Source organism: Lissotriton helveticus, chromosome 6 (genome assembly GCF_964261635.1).
Source record: "Lissotriton helveticus chromosome 6, aLisHel1.1, whole genome shotgun sequence".
Taxonomy (NCBI): Eukaryota; Metazoa; Chordata; class Amphibia; order Caudata; family Salamandridae; genus Lissotriton; species Lissotriton helveticus.
Window position 1 is genome coordinate 1,409,242,068 of NC_136067.1, and position 22,307 is coordinate 1,409,264,374.

The window sequence follows — 22,307 nt, forward strand, 5'->3', positions numbered from 1 at the left end:
GGTCTCTGAGAATAAGCATGACTGAACTACTCAAATTCTACTGTTAAATAAGTGCCAAAATCACGTTGGGCGCCATGTAGTGTAGTTCCTGTTTCCCTTATAGGTTCTGCGCATTGGAATAACATACATAATAGGCTTGGCATAGGACTGAGGTCTGTATGCCCCGATTATGTATATTACACTTAATTACTGTGTACCAGCTAGCTCAGAGGCCACTGGAAACTTCTTGAAGACAAGAAGGGAATAGCTTGTGGCAACCACATAACATAAAACCCTGATCCCTCAGAATCGTGGAAACAATATACTACTTTTAATTCACCCATCTCAGAGAAGTACATAGAAGAAACAGTCGGGTGTGTTTATAATAAAATTTATTTCACAGTTGTTATTCTAGTACTGGTTATATGTGCTGCGACAACTGTTGGACAGTAGCCGAGAATTATGGCCAGCAGTGCACTTAAAGAAAAAGGCATTGTATAGTTCTACCATTTTGCAATAGTTATGAACACATACATGAAATACAGAATGCATTAAGATAACGCCTCTACCCCTATGATGCCTAACTAGATGTATCTAAGTGTACCTAGCATGTGTAGGTCTTAGAGAGCCAAGAATTCCCCTAGGATTTAATCTAACCCCATTACCTTAGTGGGACTTCATCCTGATTCTCGAGCTGGACCCCCCAGGGTGGGTGAGGGACTTCTGCCAGCAGGAGCTGTGGCATGACGCAGGTTGCAGCGTCTCAGATATCAGAGTGTTGGCATGGAAGTCTCGGTCTCCTCTGCCTTGCTTGGGCAAAGTGAGGTATATTTATACCAGATAGGTGCCTTGGAATGTTAGCATTGACGTAAGAGTGGTTCATGCATATTTAATGAGCTCTTGGAGAAATCAATAATCCTGTGCTAGGGAAAATCCCAAGAGCTAAGGGTCTGTTTCTAAGAATTCGTTGTGACTTAGGTTAGTCACTGTTGGACATGGATATTACATATTTAGGTTGGACCGTCTTCTGCCACCAGAGCACACATCAGATAAGGGACAGCCTCTGTTGCTCGTTATTGTAAAGGGAGGGCTAATGTAGGTGAAAGGGCCTTAACTGGGTGAAAGGGCCTGCCTGTCCCTGTGGCACGAAGGATTTGTGCCTCTGAAATGGTGCACCTATGTTAGGGCCTCAATTTAACATATAACAAATGAGATGCAGTATCACAGTGGCGCCATTGCCTGCACTAGACGCAGAGGATGAGGGCCAACCTAACCCTCCAACAGCACAGCATGGGCAGACACCCTCATCAAGACCATGTGTACAGCTGCAACGTAGGAATATCCGCATCAGGAGACTCCGGGCAGCTGCATAGATGAGAGCTGACGGAGGTGACAATTCAACGTCCTTTGCTGGACTGGAGAACGCACTGTTGAGGGTACAGCGCCTGCAATGTAATCACATGCATTCTATGCAGGCACACCTTTCATCCCTAGCAAGAAACATGGGGAGATGAGTGACAGCATCAAACATCTCACAACAGCTGTGCAGGGAGGTCGCAGGGAAACAAATCAACACTTTGCTGATATGACACTAGCTCTCAGGGACTTATGCAAGGTGATGAAAGAAGACCAGGTGTCCCGTCTTTAAAAAAAAACACCATCAATGTCTTGGACACTTGGATGGGTACACTAGGGCCACCAACTGGCTAAGCACAACAACTGCACAACTATCCTGACGTGCTGTAGGCATGTAGTTGGAAATGACACATTGCTGCGGTGATGTGGTCAGGGGACTAATACAGGTCACCAATGCTGTGGCGCAAATACACACTAATTCTGTTGCTGCCAGTAGTGTCATGGGTGGAGGGGATAGTGAGGATGCCTCCAGCTGCAGTAGCAGCATGGCACATGTGACGGAATGCAGGAGGCACAGACAGGGATGTGTGAGAGCACCCAGAACAGGCAATGGGAGTGTGTAGATTCAGAAAATAGTGTGGACATGTGCACATGGTGATGTAACCATTATTTATATATTTGTCTGGACTGATGTATAAGTACCATGGCAAACTTTTCCTGTTGCGTTTCAGTCTACACATTGGACTTTTTCTGCTTTGCATGTGTGCATTACCACAAACGGAAGTCTTTTTTTAGAACTAAACCCAAATGGCAAAGAAACAATGTAGTGTGTCGTTTTATCATTGCACACCTCAAAAATAATTCTGAGTTATTTCTGCTCGTCGCTGTCCATCCTCCTTCTGCTGCACTCGATGTACTTGCTGCTTGTTGTGGTTGTAATGTTTCCTTGTCTTCGCCAGGTTCAGTATCCGATAGTTCCAGGGGTATGCCTTGAGAGTTGCTATGTTATGCAACATGGCACAAGTGGCAACAATTTTACAGCAAGTGTCTGGCCTGTACTGCAATGCACCGCCGGTTTTATGTAGGCAGCAGTAGTGACTTTTCAGTAGGCCAACGGTCCTCTCAATCACATTGCGCGTTGACCTGTGCGCTGCATTGAACCGCATTTCACTTAGTGTACTTGGTTTCAGGTATGGTGACAAGATGAATGAGCACACAGCATACGCACTGTCACCTATGGGGTAAAAGGCAATAGATTAGTCACTGCTATGTCTCACAATGACCAGAGAATCAGCATAAGAGAGTGACATGTGTTTACCAAGCAGGTATCCTTCGCCAAATTCACCCCCAGGATGACGTGCATGTATGCCACTGTGTCTGAAGGTGTACGAATCATGCTTACTACCTGGGACTCTTGCCACTATGTCTGTGATGATGTGCTTTGCATAGCATATAGCTTGTATATTTAGTGAATGATATGACTTCCTATTGCTGTAAATGTACTCATTCACTGAGGTGGGACATATAGCTACATGTGTCCCATCAATGCAACTAATTACATGGGGGATGTGGGCAATATGGTAAAAGTCCAAGTTTGTTTCCAGCAATTCCTGTGGGATAGACGGATCTCTTATGTGGTGGTGCATCCTCAGCTACATAGGGTCCAGGAATGAGTTAAAGAAACGCAATAGTGCACTTTGGGAAACCCCTCCTGCTGCAGCTATAACCCCCTGGAAGCTAGCTGAGGCTAGGAGGTGCAGTAAACATAGGACCTGCACATGGGTGGGGATGGCATGTGTTCTAGGAGTCTGCTGCTGCAGTAGTGGATCTAATTCAGCTATCAGATCATAGATCATGGAAGAATTAAACATATATTTCTCATAAATCTCTTCCTCTGTCTGCCCCAACAATGTAATGCGCACTCTAAAAAGGCGTTCCTGTATCCTCCTTCTTCTCTGTACTGCTGCTGGTATCCTCATCCTCCTCGCCATGACATACAGCGCAGCCACTGTGGAACACTCTGAGGCATTCTGGGCCTGTTTAAATAGTTTTGTGAATTGGTGCTATTTTGCATGTGCTATATAGTGAATTGTAGCATAATCGCAAATTGCGAATGTTTAATGTGTTGTTTTGCGAACTCCTATTTGCGAATTCGCAAATAAGGAATCGCTGTTTCATGCTTGCCAAAATGAGAATCGCAAATTTGTGAATTTACATAAATTTTGTGATTTTCAATGATGCATTGTATAGTGCTATTTTGCGATCGCACACAGCTGTTTTTTGCGTTTTACACTGTTTGCGATCGCAAATTAGCTTGATGCATGTGCTCACAATATCCTCAATCCATTGGCTGTTTTCTTCAAGGCCGTGGATTACATTTTTGAGCATCTTGATGTTCAGGTCTGCCATAGTGGACGTAGGCTATGGAGTGGTTGTTATTTTTAATTTGTTTTATGTACCACCGGATTGAAGACAGGGAACTATTGGAGAGGAATCTTATGGGGTGACCGAATACACATAAATTATTCACTTCCTTTACATCCAACATGAGTAACTTACAGCTATAGGGGTAGCTATAATGCAGTAAATGCTAAATACAATTGTGGGAAACTGCTAAAAAAAATATTGGAAAAGTATCTTGAATTGGTTATTAATCAAGAAACTAAACTTGACCAGAAAGGTAAAATAAAGTTAAACGTCGTTTGTGGGCTGGTAATTGTGGAGAATATGTTTACTCAGTTTACAGTACACGTACATGGCTTAACTGAGAGTGTATGGAACTATTTTCAGCTGGTAATATTTATGCACATTTCATAGGGGCTCTGCCATTAAAATCAGACTTTCAATGCATGCTGAATACATGTTTGACTTTGCATGATACCGATATTTCAGCAGGAATGACGATCTATGATCTGAAAGCCTCCAAGATAAAGGGATGCCCATAAACCTAAAACATAAAATTTTATTACATGGGGACAAATAAAGAATTATTGGTCCACAACCTGAAATTGTTAAACTATATTTGGAATATTAGTTAATTTAAAAACATTTTAATAGCATTGTTAACATCTTAAAGTGGTTTTAATTTGCCTAATAAAATATGTTAATTTAGGATAGTTATGGTAAAAGCGAAGTTATAAAACAAAGCTATGAAACAGACATTATTGAGGCAAGATGGAACTAGATGGTCCCCAGGCCTTAAAATGAGCTTTTAATGCCTTAGGAGTGGGGACGCACAGTCATCTGCATCTGTTTTTATTTATTATGTTTACTTGTAACACGCTTAATTATTGCATATATGTGTGCACACGTTTACACTTACTTTTAGAGAAACGAAAGCTTTACATGATTTTGGTTATTATGGCTAGGACGTGCATTTAAAAGTTGACATGGGTGGGCCTAGGAACACGACTTCGTTTTGAAATAAATATTGCATTTCTACTTGTTGTGCACAACCAAGCACAAAATACATCATGATTTTTTGGATGATGATTCTCAGCACATGCCGGTTGGGAGGAGTGGAGGGTGATACTTCTTTGTGAGAGACTATGATGGTCACAAAGATGGAATAAGCTCGCACTGTATTACCCTGAGAAGGAGACTGACACCAAGTACAGAAGAATACTGGGCAGGGGTGGCCTTAGGCATGTGCAAGCTGTGCACCTGCACAGGGCCACCAAACCCCAGGGGCCATCACGCCAATATATATCCTTAATATATTAAACCTCTGAGGATGGATACATATTTGCGTGGCGCCCCTGGCAGGGATTTGGCGGCCTCCAACTCTGTTCCACTTCCAAACACCCTGACCCCCCCCTCTTCACTGGCCTCCGCGCTCCGCCCCGCCCGGACCCCTCTTCCGGGGCCCCCTACCTACGCTCCCTGCCAGGGCCGCCATGAGCCTAGAGCCGCCCCTGTGGGTGTTGATTGGTTCTCACGTGGTGCGAACTTGAAGACTGTATCAGTTAGACAGAAGTAACTTTTTAACTGTGTGAAATTTGTTAGTAAGTTAGCTAAATCCCTTGCCCCTGTCCACCTTTGCAAGCAGATGTAATTACAATTCCCTGGGGACCAATTCTCCTTATTTTCTTGCGTTACGATATTCTTGTGAGCAAGTACATTCCTTCTCATTCTAATCGGAATCTGTATCTGGTTTCTCTTTCGATGCTATATTAGCTGATACCTACTCCTTCTGAATTTTCTCACCCTGTCACAGCCTTTTATCGGAATTAGGGAGTTTCCTTTATGGAAACAAGATGCTGGTGTGATTTGCAAATGTCTCCTTTAATAATGCAATGGTCACCTTTATTCCATTGAAATACTTGGATCTTATTCACTTGAGCTGCAGTCAGGTGAATTTTAATTCCTAACAAGTTGATTTAAGATTCTAACCCTACTCAGCAAGATGGCGGGTAGACGTGCCAGAGCGAAGCTCCAGCCGGGCCCAAATTGATCGAAACATTACTGCTGTATCCCGAGAAGACCCCGACCATAAAATTTAACTGCACGTGATCCTCTCCACCCAACAAGTTGATCAGGTGGGAAAACAATGATGCAGCTGGCTCTGTTGAGGACCTGCGTGTGGGGCAGGTGCGTGCTTCAGACATGGCCGCCGACCGACCCTGAGGAGTGAGTGCTGCACAGCAAGGCTGGGCTGCAACACAAGAGCCCTGAAAACCTCTACTGCGTGGTCCTGTGAATGGCACCCGGCAAAAGACAACGGTTGACTCCTTCCCCACTCCCTTTTCTTCCGGAAGGTGGCTGGCCTGTGACTCTGCTTCCCACAAGTAGGAGGTGGCTGGGGTTTGCCACAGCACCACCGGGACTTTTGTGGTGGCTGCAGTGGAAGGGGTATAGCAGGACCAGTGCCCTTCAACAAGATGCTAGTAGCGGTGGATCGAGAGGGGATTAGTGCCTAGAGGAGCAGTGTCTCCGGTCTTAGCTCTGCATTCCCCTTGGTGCCTTGATGGCCTTCCTCGGGGTCTACACATGCAGCGACAGTGGCTGGCGGAGTCCAGAGGCTAAGAGTGGCAGAATCTCTTGCACAACGCCGGAACAGAGAGCTAGTGGAGGCTCCCTTCTTCCAGCCCCTAGTCGTGATGATACCAGCAGAGGCCTTGCTGTGGGGGTGTGAGCGTCGGAGGGCCTGGTGTGAGTGCTGCTGGGATGCGGGTGACAATGAAATACCGGGGTCCTGAGGCCTGATCCCGTGGCTTGTGTCATTCAGGAGAAGAGAGGTGAGGAGACGGAGGGGTCAAAACAATGATGTGTGGGAAGAGTTTGACTCCCATAGGGCTAAATCCATCCAGTGGCAGTCGCAGGTGCATGTGAAAGCACATGAGAGAGTGAGGGAGAAACCACAGCGAGGGACGCTCCAACACTTTTTTGCAGAGAATTTTTCCCCTCCTCTGGGACTGTCATTTCAAGATTTGCACCATCTGCTGAAACAGTAGTCTAAGGCGCAGTTCACCCTGCATGGTAACATGGAGCCGTGCACACCTCGGTCTGGGGAGTAGTATAAGAGTAACGCACAAGGGACCTCACTCTGGGGTTACCGGATAACTGCTAGGGCATTAGTGCGAATTTAAAGAATTAGCCTGCCAGCCACTAGGACGCGGGTAGTGCCAGTGGGCTCTCTGGACTCCTAAGACCCCTCCCCACACCTAGATACTAAAGCTGAGCTTACCCATCCTGATTAGAGTAAGTGTGGGAATCCTCCTCATTGGGGGGCAGTGACAGAGACTGTATTTAGGACCCTTGTGGGGCTTGTACAGAAAACCCGACCTGAGATGGGGAGCCCTCTGTCTGCTCAAGAGGCTGTGCCCCTGGAAATCAATTGTGCGAAAGACTGGTTTGGACAGAGATCTGCCCTGCGAACAACCTGAGGCCCCTGTTCCACATACTGAGGGCTAGTTCCCAGATGGGCCTGGATGGATGGTGTAGGCTGAGGCTTTGCAGGTGAAGCAGTGCCATCTCCATCACTCTTGAGTTCTGTCAGGGGTTCGCTATATGGAACCACGTGGGTTATGGAGTCCAGCGACTGAGGCTTTGTTGGGGTGAGCCGGCTGCTCACACTTCCCCCTCCCCTCACTCAGTGCGAATCATATGTGGCTGTTTCCCCATCCTGATAAGGGCCCGCCGGGGACACTGGATGGTGTTGACATCTTACCACCCAGAACATGGCCAGAGACAAGGAACCAAAGCCTCCCTGAACAGGGCAGAATGGACAGATACACCAAGGTGGTGGTGCCCACTGCAGAGGTTGCTTCACCACAGGAGCCCAACAACACCACTCTTCTCCAGGATATCCAGTCTTCCAGGGAGTCCTTTCAGAGGGGGGTGGGAGAGGTGCACTCTGAGGTTTCTCTTTTTTCACAGAACCTCGGAAATATGGCAGAGATTCACCTCAAGTCAGAATAGGATATCCGAACTGGAAGACACAGCACAGAACCGGAAGAATGACGTGGCGGAGGCCCGAGCTACGAACAGAGAGGCGGTGTGGCAGCTTGAAGTTCCTGAAAATTGGGTTTTATGAAACAACCTCAGGTTTGTTGGATTTCTCGAAGGGGTTGAGGGCACAGACATGCAGCAATTCTTGGATGTTTAGCTACAAAGTATTCTGCCGTGAGACAAACTCTCCCCTGCTTTGTAATTGAAAGGGCCCAACGTGCGTTGGGGAGTACAGGTGATACTTTTACAGGAAACCCATCTCAAAGGCACTCAGTCTAAATTCTTAGGTAGAGTTGCATACACCACACTTGCTCATGTGTGGTACACCTCTGGGTCGAGAGGAGTAACCATCCTGATTAGAAAAGAAAACCTTTTTGTGTATAAAAAAAAATCGAGAGACCCACTGGAGAGAGTGTGGGGGTTATGGGGCAGGACTGAGGTCAAACTGATTAGTGCCTACGCATCCCCTTTCTACAGCCCTCTCTGGAAAAGTTAGCTGAGATGTAGTTGGAAGTGGACTCGCCACTCCATATTTTGAGAGGTGATTTTAATGATGCAATAAAGACTGGGAGTGACAGGTCTGGTCCCTGTGGAGCTGGCACACACCCCACCCTGCGTGCTCATCCTTCCGAACAAAAATATTCACATTTTCAGGGGCGCATAACGTTTTTTTCTGACATTGATTATATTTTTGCTACTGCAGGAGAAGTGGATGTAGTCCGACAGGCAGACTACCTGACTAGGGGCCTGTTGGATCACTCCCCTCTGTTGGTGAAGTTGGGCCATACCCCCAAGAGGCGGGATGGGCTTCAAGCTAAACGCATAGAGTTTGATGGATCAGGAGTTAGCAGTCAGTTTGAGTGTGGACTCTGAATTCGAATTTCAAAAAACAAGCACTCAGTCACATCCAAAACAACTCTTTGGGAGGCATATAAAACCAACCTCCATGATTCTGCCAAAAACCTCATACCAGCTAAGAGAAGGTTTAAGGTTTGTTTATTGTACAGTTAATAAAAACTCACAATGTAAAAACATACAGATATATAAAAGAAAAAACATGGTTACAATTAAAATATAAGAAGAGCAGGTAGGCTCGCTCATTAAGATCATAAAAGTCACAATATGTTTTGGTAAAGGCCATAAAGATGAAGGGAACAAGTACTCCTAGGGACTTAGCTCAGCTTTGGCTTGGCTAGTACTTTAGGTGAGCCATGTGACTGTTTCATGAGTCTTCTAGCCACTATATCGAAGAATTCTTTTATTCTACAGTTTAGCTGAGTCTCTTCAGGGTTAAAACACAGCATCACAGCCTGCCTGCAACTTGTTATGCCCTTCTGGTTCCATAGGACCCTAAGTAGGGATCGCCTTATGTCCATGAGGTTTGTACAGATACAAATGATGTGAATAAGGTCCTCTTTTCCTGATGAGCAGAGTCGGCAACAGTTTGCTGAGCTTCCCCTTTTCCAAGGTGCAAAATGAGGTAGTATAGGTATGATGCCAAGGCGCATGTTTAAAAACTTGTTTTTTGTTGTCTGCGTGAGGTCCATTTTTAGGTATTCTTGTGGCTTCAGAGCGTTGTAATCTTTTAATACTGCCTATCCATGGGCCCTCTTAGCCAGGGTGTCTTTATCCTTTATAGATGAAATCATATTGGTTACTTTTGTTACCACTTTTTTGAAGGTTTTGAGGTCTGTCGATGACTCCCAGAGAAAGAAACAAGTGGGAGCCTTGGAAGAGGTGGAACGCAGGTCGTTGGATGCCGTGGAATAAGCTTGGCCCGGACCCCTTCCCCACTTTGACCGTTAACTCTTCTTGGGGAGGAATACAAGTCCTTAGCACAGAAGGGAGTCATGACTCTGATGAAGGCCTCCCTGCACTGCCTCTATGACATTGGAGATAAAGCGGATAAACTTCTTGCCTGGCTGGGTAGATGGGAAGCGGAAGACAGATGGGTACACTAGAATAAACTCCCAAGGGGTGCTTATGTGGATTCCGATGAAGCGATCGCAGAAATCTTGGTGCAATACTATGAGTTTTAGCTGCTCCAGACACAGCCCCACATTGACCAATATCTGCAGTCGATAACCATGCCATACCTCAAGGCCGAGGCGTGAAAGGCGCTCAAAGCTGAAATCACCTGGGCAGATGTACAATCTGATATTGCTTAGCTCAGAGCAAATAAGACCACACAACCCAATGGGATTCGTGCTGAATTTTATAAAAGATTTTCAAGCCTTCTCCGATCCCATCTCTTAAACATGTTTCTTGAAGCAGGTAATCGGGGCACTCTTCCACCGGATCTGCAATGGGCGGTCATAGTGGTTATACTTAACGACAGTAGGCCTAAGAACTGCTGCAGTTCGTACCCCCCAATCTCACTACTTAACATCGAGGTTAAAATCCTAGCCACAATCTTTGCAGCTAGACTGCTGCAAGTCATAACACCTTTGATTCATAGAGACTAGTTGGGATTTATGCACAGGAGATCCACCCACTACAATCTCTGTAGAACTCACAACTGGTTACACGATGTTCAGGAGAACACAACCTCCCTTGTATTCCTTGCATTATATGACAAGTAGGAATCGACAAAGTACATTGGCCCTTCGTGGATAGTACTCTGATTAAATTCAGGTTTGGTCCCCATTATAGAAGGTGGGTACAGTTATTATATCAGGCCCCAGTGGGGGTAGTCTTGATAAATGGTGTGGTCTCTATTGAGGTTTCCACTAATAGAGGCACTCAGCAGGGCTGCCCATTGTCCCCTCTCATTTTCGCCCTGTTGTTAGAGTCTTTAGCCTGGGCAGTTCGGAACCATACTGACATTCGTGGCTTTCAGATCCTGGGCGAGGTAGTGGAAAAAATGTCACTCTATACGGACAATGTCCTTCTGTATTTGACTGAGCCTTCCCTGTCTCTGCCTGAGACGTTCCACGTTTTTGAGGAGTATAGGAGGCATTCCACATATTGTAATAACTGAGATAAATCAGTGCTTTTTCTCCCATAAAAGGGTTCAAATATTTGGGTATATTTATGACATTAGAGTGAGAAACCTGCTATACTCGCAGGGTGAGTCGATCCTGTCGTGGAGAGATGGAGAGATGGAGCAGGCTGCTCCTCACACTCATGAGGAGGACGGCTATGTTCAAGATGAACTCTTTGCCCAAATTGCTCTATGTCCTACAAAATGCTTATTATGGGATCGCTCCTGGGTTTTCCAATGCACAGAGAGAGACATGGTGAAACAATTATGGGAGGGTGGTCACCCCTTAATCATCACAAAAATCCTGCAACACAACCAATATAACAGCAGGCTTGCCTTGCTGGATATACAAGCTTATTATTGGGCCGCCCACCTCATCATTATCAATGACTGGTTATTAGTCCCAGACAACCACTCCACATTTAGGTTGGAACAGACACAATGGAGGGGTGGGTCTCATCTCCCATACCTATATGGAAGTGGTGGGGTAGGCATCTCCTACCGGCGACAAAGGTCACTTTGGCAGCTTGGGAAAAGACATTAAAATTGATTGGGTGGCATGGGAGGATTACCAGAGAAACACAGTTGTGGGAGGGTACATGTCTCCCTGAAAAGCGGATGTTGTGAGGATTTGGCTCCTGGGACTTGCTTTGAACATCTAAAGTGGGGGATATGCTAGACATCATGCCATCTGAATTGATTCAGAGGGATTATGGGATGAAAGCCAACCAATTTTTAAAATAAGTGCAAATACCGCACACCTAGTATGCCCGAGGGCTACCCAGGGAAGGATATCCCAGAGGGATCCCCACTTGAAGGTCGACTCCTGACTGAGGAGCAGGGTAAGGGAGGGATCTCCCTGGCTTATAAGACCCTTAACACTAATCTGCTTGACACTCTGCAAGCTGCGGGAAGCATGGGTAAGAGATCTAGGGGAACTGGAAGACATCGATTGGGAGGCAACATTGATGCACCAGAGGGAAGTGGCAATCAAAACTCTCCTGCGATGAGTACAATTTAAAATACTACAAAGAGTTTCTTATGACAGGCAACACCTACATATCATGGGAAGGGCTCAGACATTACACTGTTTGAGATGTCGGGAGAAGAAGGTTCCTTCTTTCATACAATATGGAGCTGTCCCTTGATGCAAGATTATTGGATGGATATCACGGGAGAACTTGATAGGGTGCTTTCAATTCACCTCCCATTAGACCCACAAATTGCTTATACTTGGGATCCACAATGATCTAGACCTCCCTTGAGCACATCTATTTTGTGGCCATGGTCTTGTGGTAGCCAAAAGAATTGCTAGATATTGGATGGTTGCAGATTGGCCCCAACAGCGATGAGTGAAAGCAAGGAATGGACATGTATAAAAACACATAAGCCAGCAGGAGATTCCCCAGAAAATTTCATAAGGTTTGGGGCAAATGGTTGCAGTATTACTCCCTGGAGATATCAGATGACGCTGTAGGAACCCAATAGGTCTTCCACTGGAGAAACGAGGACATATTTTTACCAGCTGTTTCGTGGTCTTGTGGTAAAATACTAACAGAGCAATTGTTGATATGTTTGTTGTGTCTAGGGAATGGCAGGGGTGAGGGGTGGTTATGAAGTTAGCTGTTTGGAAACACGCATTGTAATATTGTATATTTTTTTATTTTTTTTTGTCCTCATTTGCCTCATTGGAGAGTAAAACAACACTCTCAATCTCACGCACTTCATTTCTCAGGAGTAACCAGAAACTTCAAGTGCATTAGAGATCACCATCGACGGGTGAGGAGATTACTAACTGTACTACCCTTGGAAAGTAGGTCTCCTTCCTTCGCGCTCTGCCTTTAACCCTTTCTCACCTACCTCGAAAAGAGGGGAGCATAGAGAAAAGAGGAAGTTTGTGAAGGCATCCAGCCTAATCATTGGACATCTTTAACCTTAACGGCCTTTTATTATCCAAATTTCATCTTTCACACCATTCCAATATCGGGAGCCAGAAGTCACAGTTACTATGACCCAACTTATCTAGGGCGGCTATAGGTTTAACCCCTTCGACGCTCATGACGAGCCCAGCTCGTCATGGAGTTTCCATTGATTTCAATGGAAATTGCATTAAAGATCTAAAATAGCCTTAGCATCCAAGTGGTTAACAGAGAGAACCCAATTTTCAAATCTTGGACTATTTTCAGACACGGATAACTTGCAAATCTCCCTATGTGCCAGTAATAAACTATAAAAGATCAGCTTGGCCTGATTGTTTGTACCCTTCATCCTTGAATCACACTGCCCAAAAAAGACAAGCATAACGCTTACCTCAATGATGATTTTCATACATTCTGAAAGGGCCTTACTCACGTTACTCCAGAAGACCTGAAGTTCTGGGCACGTCACAAACATATGGACATTGTCCTCTTTCATACTGCCACATTTAGGACATGCAACATCCCCTCCTCTCCCAAACTTCGACAGTCTCTTGAGGGACCAGTAGGCTTCATGGATGGAAAAAAGGTGATTCCTTTTTAGGTATGCAGGCTTGACTATTTTAAATAACAGGCTCATAGATACTTCCCATAGGTGTTCTAAAGGTGCTTCCGGCAAGTATCTTCCCCATAGTTCTGTTGGTAGCTTGAAGGCTCCTCCCTCCGAGTCAATCAACGACCAGTAGATTGCCGCAAGTTCTTTCTTTAGTTCAGTTTGTGACGCCAAAAGGGTTTCCAAGTCATTTTGACTCCCTGCGCTTGTCCCATCAGCTTGGTACCAGCTTCTCATTTGTAGGTATTTAAACCTTGACAATTGGTTATCAGTTTGCTGATTACATAGCTCCCATGAAATCAATTCCCCTTCAGTAATTATATGTTCCCAGCTAACAGATCCTGCTTCTAAAAGAGGTCTTGCTAGGGCGTCATTGTTCCATTCTGGAGAACCCGGGGAGTCCCAAATAGGTGCCAGTAGACCATGGTAAGGAATTTTTGCCATTTTCCTAACCTTAAACCAAATTTCTGCTACGCTTTTAAGAGTCTTCAACCTAACTTTAAAAAAATATTTGGAATCCTCGTATTTAAATAAAAAACCTTGATTGGTGCCTGGTTCTGAGTTTGCCATCACAGCCCTCATACCTCCCATCCTAGTGGTACTTGGGTAGCCGAAAATACTTTATCCATTCTTTAAGAGGAAAGCCCAAGAATAGTAGAGCAGGTCTGCCAAGGCCAGTCCTCCGTTCTCCACCCTCCTTCTTATTTTTTTCCACGCTATTCTGGGACCTTTGTTCGACCAAATAAAGGAACTAATTTGGCTTTGCATATTTTTTAACCATTCTTTTTTAAAAAGGGAGAGGTATGGTGTCAAAAAGAAAGGTACATTTTGTGAGAAAGATCATCTTGATTAGGTTCACCCGTCCTATAAGAGAAAGTTGAAGGTGTGATCACATCTTTAAAAGGCTGCAAGTCTCCTTTTTAACCTTCTCACAATTTACCTTAGTGATCCTGTTTATATCTTCTGTTATCATGACTCCAAGATACCTCATTTCTTCTTTTTTGGCCACACCATCCACCTCTACATTCCAGGACATGATCTCCGTTTTTTCCTGGTTGATCTCATATCCGGAGACCTTCCCAAAATTGGTCATCAGAGTCATGATCCTCCCCAAGATATCTGCCAAATCTGTGGTGTAAATGAGGATATCATTGGCATAAAGGCCAAGTTTTTTACTCCAAACTTTACATCTGAAAGGTGTAATAGCCTGATCCTCCCTGATTTTCCTGGCAAGTGGTTATATATAAAGATTAAAAAGGAGGGGAGACAGCGGGCAACCTTGTCTCGTGCCTCTGGAGATATGCACTGGATCCGTTAAGGAGCCATTAACTATGATTCTGGCTACTGGGGATTCATATATATTGCCAACGCCCTACAAAAATTCAATCCCAAATTTGCAAACTTTGCCACTGTTTTTAGATATGTCCAATTAACCCGGTCAAAGGCCTTAGCTGCATCTAAGGCCACTATGGCCAGAGGGAGCTTATATGTCGTGGCCAGATGGATAGAGACCACCAGGGTATATGTTACATCTTTTAAAGTTCTGCCCAGTATAAACCCCTTCTGGTCCTCATGTATCAAAACGGCCATTGAACCATTCAGCCTATAGGCTACAATTTTAACGTAAATTTAATAATCGCTATTCAATAATGATATCGGCTGATAGGAGTCGCATTTCTTAGGGTTTTTTCCAGGTTTCGGAATTAAGGCTATCGTAGCTTCATTCCAGGAAGCCGGCATTGAAGACTTTTCAATAAATAGAGCGTTAAACAACCTTCACAGTATAGGTACTAACGTATATCCTGAGGCCTTATAAACTTCTTGAGGTAGGGCACCGGGGCTTGGGGCTTTCCCCTTCTTTAGCTGCCTTATAACCTTTCTTGTTTAATCTATTTCTATTTTCTTATTCAGGAGCTTTACTTTTTCTGGAGGAAGAGAAGTTACCAGATCTTGTCCCAACCATTCCTTTATTGTTTCCTCTGTTGGGTTTAAATCTTCGCAGTATACTTTGTTAAAGTGGCTATAAAAAGCTTGCTGTATCCCTTTAGTATCTCCAATCAGAGCCCCAGTTTGCTTGCATATCACTTGATTGATTTGGCTTCTAGCTCGATCTTTCTTCGCCTTCCAGGCCACTAGCTTCGTGCACCCTTCGCTGTATTCAATGTGAGCTAAACGGCTTGCTTCCCACCTGTTCCTCACCCTGCTTTTGAGAACAGTTGCTAGTTTGGACTTAACTTGTGTATTTCTAGGTGTAGCCTTAATCTCACTTCTTCCTCTATACCTGAAACAACTATTTGTTTTTCCAGTGTAAGGAGTTGCTCTTCCAAAGCTGACCCTTCTTCATAATACTTCCTTCTTTTCTCCGCCCCTAAGGCTCCTAGTCTCCCTCTTAGAAAAGCTTTATAAGCGTCCCAGGTTATAACAGGGAGAGCTGAGCCCCAGTTGTATTCGAAAAACTCCTCAGTCTCTTTACTCACCATTTCAATAATACCGTCATCTTGTAGAACTGTACGATCTATCGTCCACCCGGATTGAGTAGCCGGCTCTCCAGCCTTAATTTGGAGCATCACAGACGAGAGGTCAGACAGGTGAACTCCCACATGCTCCACTCAGTGGACCATGATTTTTATAGTGCCATCAATAAGAAAGTAGTCTATTCTTGACTGGTGCTTATGTTTTTTCATTATAAACCTTTCTGTGTACCTGCTCTCTGTCACCAAAAGTCGCACAGCCCCAGATAATCCATCATCTGTTTAATAAATGTCGACATCCTAGGGTTAACCAATGCCCTGCTATGTGAAGACCTTTTCACCGCCTGATTTAAATCTGCATTGAAATTCCTGGCTAAAATGATTGGTTCAGTGTAATTGAGTAACTCTGTCATCAATTCACCCAGATGGTTAACATCGTCCTGGTTTGGGCCATAGTAGCCTGCTAAAACAAAGGGACAGGATAGAATCGTAAGCTTGGCTACAAGCCACCTCCATGCTTTATTGGAGACATAAGACACTATCCTAGCTTGTACACCTTTTTTGACTATTATTGCCACTCCTTTGGTTATTGCTGTTTGAGCTGTACATGCAGCCTGTTCGATCCAGTTCTTGGATCTAAAGAGCTCCATTCCCTCTTTCTCCGTCAGATGTGTTTCTTGCATTATTATAATTTGAGCAGGACAATCTCTTAAGTATTGTAAAATTCTTTCTCGCCTCCCACTCACCCTAAGACCATTTAAATTCCAGGAAAGGATCCTTATAAGGGGCTCCCTTCGCTTACCCATCTTTAATATCGCCAAAATGCGAAATAACTGCTTTCTCATCCTAAAGGCCACTGCTCCCCACCCTGTGCTCACCCTCCCCCGGAAAACCCAACCCTCTCTCTACGTGGCTGAAAGCCATATGGGTTTCCCCTCAGAGTGTAAAATATTATACTTTTTAATTTTTTTTATTTCTACCTAATCAAGGTGCTAAATGTATTCAATTATTCTCCTTATATTTATTGTAAGTATAGTGTATATTGCGTATATTTTTATATATATATATATATATATATATATATATAAATATATAATATATACCTTTTTTTTCCTTCCTTTCATATTTTCAATTACTCCTGTTTTGTTTTCTTTTCCTTTTCTTTACCCTTCTTCGCTTCAGCTGTATCATTTCTCAAAAAAGGAAAAAAAATCTGTTCGGAATTACAGGGGTCACAGATCATATCATATATCTCCTGCCTGTAGGTCTTTGATAAAACCATCTACCTTTTCAGTTGAATGGAAAATTGACATTTTGTTCTTATACATAACTTTTAAATAAGCTTGGAATCTTAACTGAACTATGGTGCCTAAGCTCTTAAGTGTGTCCATCCTCTTGCCCAGTTCCCATTGCCTATTCGACGTTGTAGTTGAGACATCAGATCTAAATTCATATCTCTTTCCCTCAACCTCTACCCTTTTTAAACTCAAAGTCTTCGACAATATTTTTTCTTTCAGGGGAAAGGTTAAAAAGTTTAAGAAAATCTTTCTGGGCTTTGTCCTGTTGGCGTTTAACTTGAAAGGGTCTCTATGCACCCTTTGCAGACCTTTGGCTAGGTCGTCCTCTGACTCTTCCACCTGTAATTCCTTTTTGATGAAACTCACCACAAAAGATTTTATGTCATCACCCTCTTTTTCCTCCGGCACTTACAGAATATTTATATTGTTTCTTCTTTGGAAGTTCTCCAACCTTTCTATTCTATCCTGTTGTAGCTGCTCTTCTGATTTTAGTCTAGATAATTCAGAGCAATTTGCTTGGACTTTTTCTCTAAGTTCTTTCACCTCCTCTTCTAGCACTGTTGTCCTACACCCTAGGTCGTTTATCTTTTTCTCCAAGGATTCACAAGCGTGTCTGATTTCTTTCTGATTTTCTTGAGAAGTTTCGAATCTGCTCTTGATTTCAACGGTTAGAGCCATCAGGAGAGTTCTGATAGCCGGATCCTCATTCTCCACCAAGTTTGCCCTCTGTTCAGGGGCTCCATCTGTGGTGTTACCCATTTGTTCCAAATGGATTATAAAAGGCTGCCTCTTTTCCACTGCGGGCTGTTCCTCAGTATGCTTTACCGAGGTTCTTTCTTCAGGGGATAGTGACTCCAAAACCTTGTATCTATTAGGGTGTATGTCCTGACTCCGGACCACACCTCCCACCAACACCTCCTCCTCAAGCAATGTAACCTGCTCTACTCTCGTCTTTCCTTTCGAGTTTCCTTGTGTAGCTGCTTCTGTGTTAGCCAGACTTAATGCCTTGGGCAAGATTCTAAAATACCTTTTGAGAGAGGGAGTGGTTTTTACTTCAAGATCTGGTGTATGTTTCTTTATCTTAATATTCTTTGCCTTAGTTTTAACCTTCACAGCCAAGGACTCTTTGGTAGTGGTAGTGTCTAGCGAAGGTTCAGGCTGTGTATCATCTAAGCTTTGAATGTTTCCAGACAGACCTGACAACTTTACTTTCTCCCTCAAACTTCTCAGTGCATAACACAATGGCGCCCCCCTCTGGGTTACCCCACTCACCCCTTGTCTCTTGCTTCCAGGCTCCTGGGGTCTCGTACTGCCTCTAGTTACTTCACTCACTGCTTCCACTGCCTCAGCTGGGGGAGACCGATCTGGCCGTATTGGAAGCCTGCACTCCCTCAATGGTGCTTTCCCTCCTCCCTCAGCCACCTCGGCCGTATGCTCAGTGCCGCTGCTCCCACAGCCTTCTAACCCCCGGAAGGGAATCCGCGTAACCACGCCCCTGCCCCTCCGAAACTCCAGGGTTGCTCTGGACCAGGGGCCTCCGACTTTTGAAACGGACGCCACGTCGGAAAGCCGTTTCCGCACTGCGCACTCCACCCGGCAGACAGTATCCTGCGGCAGCCTCCCAGTAAGTGAATTAACTCTCGTGAATATCTCAATTGTTCAGGAGAAAAATGCTTTCTATCTTCTCAGCGTTTAAGCATATCATAGCGTATTCCGTTTATGAGATGCGCAGCACCATAGTTTACACCGCACCACCACTCGTCGTTCCACTCTGAGGTTACTCCCGCGACCTGCTGCCGGCCGCCATGTTCTCCCCAACCTTGTAATATTGTATTGTATTACACACATATTGTCCTGCAGTGCAGAGTCCTCAAAATAAAAATATATTTAAAAAAAATTATAACCTTACTAATTTGTTAAAAAACTTTTATGGTTTGCAAATCTACTCCTCTCTGTCATAACTGTGGGGAAAATGTGCTTCACTGTCATTGCAATGGTACTGAATTTGTGATTTCAGCCTCAGCTCGAGAAAAAGGTCTATCTGAATGGACATAGCTGAGTTCCAAGTTGAACCAAGTTAGAGCAGCGCTGAAATCAACCTTATCTAATCCGCTACTAGGAGTAGGTGTCTGAGCCCTAGTTGGAACTTAAGAAAGAAGGATAACTTAAGAAAATCTTTAAAAACAGCATGCATTTATTGCATGAATGCTATACTTAGATGTAGAAGTTTATATAAAAGGTATTAAAGTTGACTCCTCTGGAAACTAAAAATAGATGATGAGGGAATGCAGTTTAAAGTAGACCTGGGTGGTGAACTCCGCTCCGTTCGCGGAGTTTGCAGAGTTTTCTGCACTCCTCGCTCCGCTGAGCACGCTGAGTTCTGAAAAACTCTGTTCTGCATAGCACAGTTATTTCCTTGCTCGCACTCGCCAACATCAAGTTGTCGAGTGAGGAAAATCCAATTCCCGGTGAGATGGGGGGAGTCGCAGATGGTGGCGGCTGCTTGTGTAGGGAAACCTTCCGTTCACATTGATAAAAGCTGCAGCTGGAGCAGAAAATCTACTCGAGCAGCAGACAAGAAGTAGTGCCTTCATGCACTGTGCATGGTGCCATTTGCACTGATTGTACAGCACAGGAGAAACACCTGGAACTGAAAATCAATGTGAATAACATGACCAAATGCACTCCGCAGCTAGTGGAACTCTGCATAGCACGGCAGAGTATTTTAGTGACTTTGCAGAGTTTGGCATAGCCCACACTTAGTTTAAAGTACCCTCACCGTGCCACATCTCTTCTTCACATAGACACACAGACACCCACATGCATGCATCTGCACACACACACACGCGCGCAAGCATGTGCACACACACACATACACAAACACACACACTGTCATGCTCTCTCTCTCTGTCTCTTTTTCAAATCGCTTTTGACATAGTGTACACAACGTACAAGTTCGTAGATTGAATGCTTGAATTAATCAAATAATCTTAACCACTAGTGATCATTTGGGGGTCCATTCCAGACCTTCGTTTTTTGCCACTGTGACTTCAGAACAGTCCACTCCAGGTCAGGTCCTCTCACACAGGAAAACCAGCATCCCCAGATTGACCTCAATCCACAATTGTAGAGAAACAGCAGTTTATAAATGCAGGGATAGTCTTTCAAACGTTTTCCACTGCATCCTCTAACATAAAAACTCGGAAGTGGAGAAATGGAAGATGCTTCAGTATAATCATCCACTGCTTTACATGTACCAAGTGGGCTATCTATTGAATTTATTTTTTCATTTTGAACATATACATCACCTCTAGGGTTGGCCCTGGACAGCCCAGAGGTCAGGGTGTAGTGTATTTAAAAAGTTGGACATGTACAAGCTTTACAATTCCTGGCAGTGACAAACTCTTAAATTCATGTTTTACCTTCCATCGGATAACATTGAAGTTACCTTAAAACATTTTATATGTGCAATTTCCAAATGGGAACAAGTAACTAGTTCATGTTTGGTGACTTCAAATTGTAGTGAAAAATCCTTACTTATGTTGATGTCAGATTTTAAATTAAAATTTTGAAAATGCTACTTTTAGATAGTTGTAATTCTTCTGCCTTAACCATTTGGTTCCGGCTGCCTGTCCCTGGGTCACATGTCTGGGTGTAGCCAATAATTGGGCTTTCTGTACTCTTCCACAACATACACACACAATGGAGAGTTGGGTGTGACTGGATGGGCCATCACTGCCAGGATTGGATAGAGGAGCTGGACCCAGTTCCATTTACACTTGAAGAGGCTGTGTCCTCATTCCACACATCAGGCTGAATACCCCCTGTCGTTAGTCTAGCACTAGGGCAAGGAAGGCAGGGAACCTGTGCACTTGAAAGGCCTGGCTCTAGAAGCTTATCCTGACTACATAGGCAGAACTGGGTATATATATATGCAGGACTGCATACACCAACCCATTGGTACACTTCTGGACCTGTGGATGCTCTGCCATGAAGAAGGACTGCTGTGCTGCTGAAATACTGGATCCAAGATTATATTAATGTCGCTAACTACATGTAGGATTTGCCCTATATATGGTGTATAAATGGTGTATTAAATAAGGTTACTCAACCACATGTGCCTCTACCATGCAGCCTGAAACATGAATGTGACTTAACCAAGCATTCCCTTACTAACCATGCCTTTACCACACAATTACGTGGTAAAGGCATGATTGGCAAGGGTGTATGTGCTGATAAGTTTGTCAATACTCCGAGCCCTCTCCTCCCACCCTAAATTATTTACCCTTACCTGTCCCCTGCCTAATCCCTTATACCCTCATGTGTCCCCGTCCTAAGCCCTAAAGTACAAACCCCCTAAGTACCCCAGCCCTAAGCCTTAAATTACTAACTCCCTACCTGCCCTCTCAGATCTGAACCCTAAAAATGCCCCATTCCTTCAATACTCCCCTAACCCAACCCTTAAAACTGCTCCAACGCCCTTCTCCTTCCCTGAGCCCTAAAAACATGCCCCCTCCATAAAAGTACCCTGACCCCCTGTATTAAGCCGTAAAAACTTGCCATCATCTCCCCGATAGCAACCCCCCTACCCAAGCCCTAAAAACTTGCCCCCCCGAAAGCAAGCCCCAGCCCCACTTACTTGTCCGTGTCTGCTTCCCATTCTGATGCTACTGTTCCAGTTTCGAGCCCCTGCTCACCCCGAACACTAGAGCGCATTTGCCTTAACCATGCATATGTGTGGTTTATGCAAATGTGTTGTTCGAGCAAGAGGGGTTACACTTGCGGGTTTCCAGAACGCATAGCTCTGGCCGCGTAGTTCCAGATGTTTGCCATTAAATAATGCTTATTTCCACATTCATGAACTATCCAGGTTTAACACATTACAGAAAAAAAACTGCTGGGTTTACATATTTGTGTAGGTGATATACTTGATGTAAGCACCATTTTTTGTAGTATTCAGTGTAAATAAAAGGAGCTCAAACGATGTTTTAGTTTCTATTGGTTACTACATTTTTCATTTTCAGCCATTGGCTAAACAAACGGCCACTTCTGGTACTGGGTGACTGAAACTGGCCTGCTGAACTGCAGCTATGGAGAAGGTCGTCTTCAATGAAGACACAAATAGATCAGACAAAAATAAAAACGGGTCTCTCTTCCATTCTGTTTGATTGAGTAATTGGTTTGGTAGGACAATCACAGTTCTAAATTCAGTGATGGTGAAAATCCTTAAATTTATTTTTT

At 44.3% G+C, this 22,307-nt stretch overlaps 1 protein-coding gene across 2 annotated transcripts in view; it reads right to left on the reverse strand.

Annotated features, from left to right (window-relative positions):
* Window positions 1–412: 412 nt before the first annotated feature.
* LOC144761771 (uncharacterized) overlaps window positions 413–22,307 on the reverse strand; it is a 995,952-nt gene continuing 974,057 nt past the window's right edge. For both annotated transcript variants that reach the window (XM_078647017.1, XM_078647016.1), the window contains exon 7: window positions 413–2,569. In XM_078647017.1, the coding sequence (XP_078503143.1) occupies window positions 2,187–2,569 (383 nt within the window). In that variant the 3' untranslated portion in view covers window positions 413–2,186. The remainder of the gene's footprint in view (window positions 2,570–22,307) is intronic.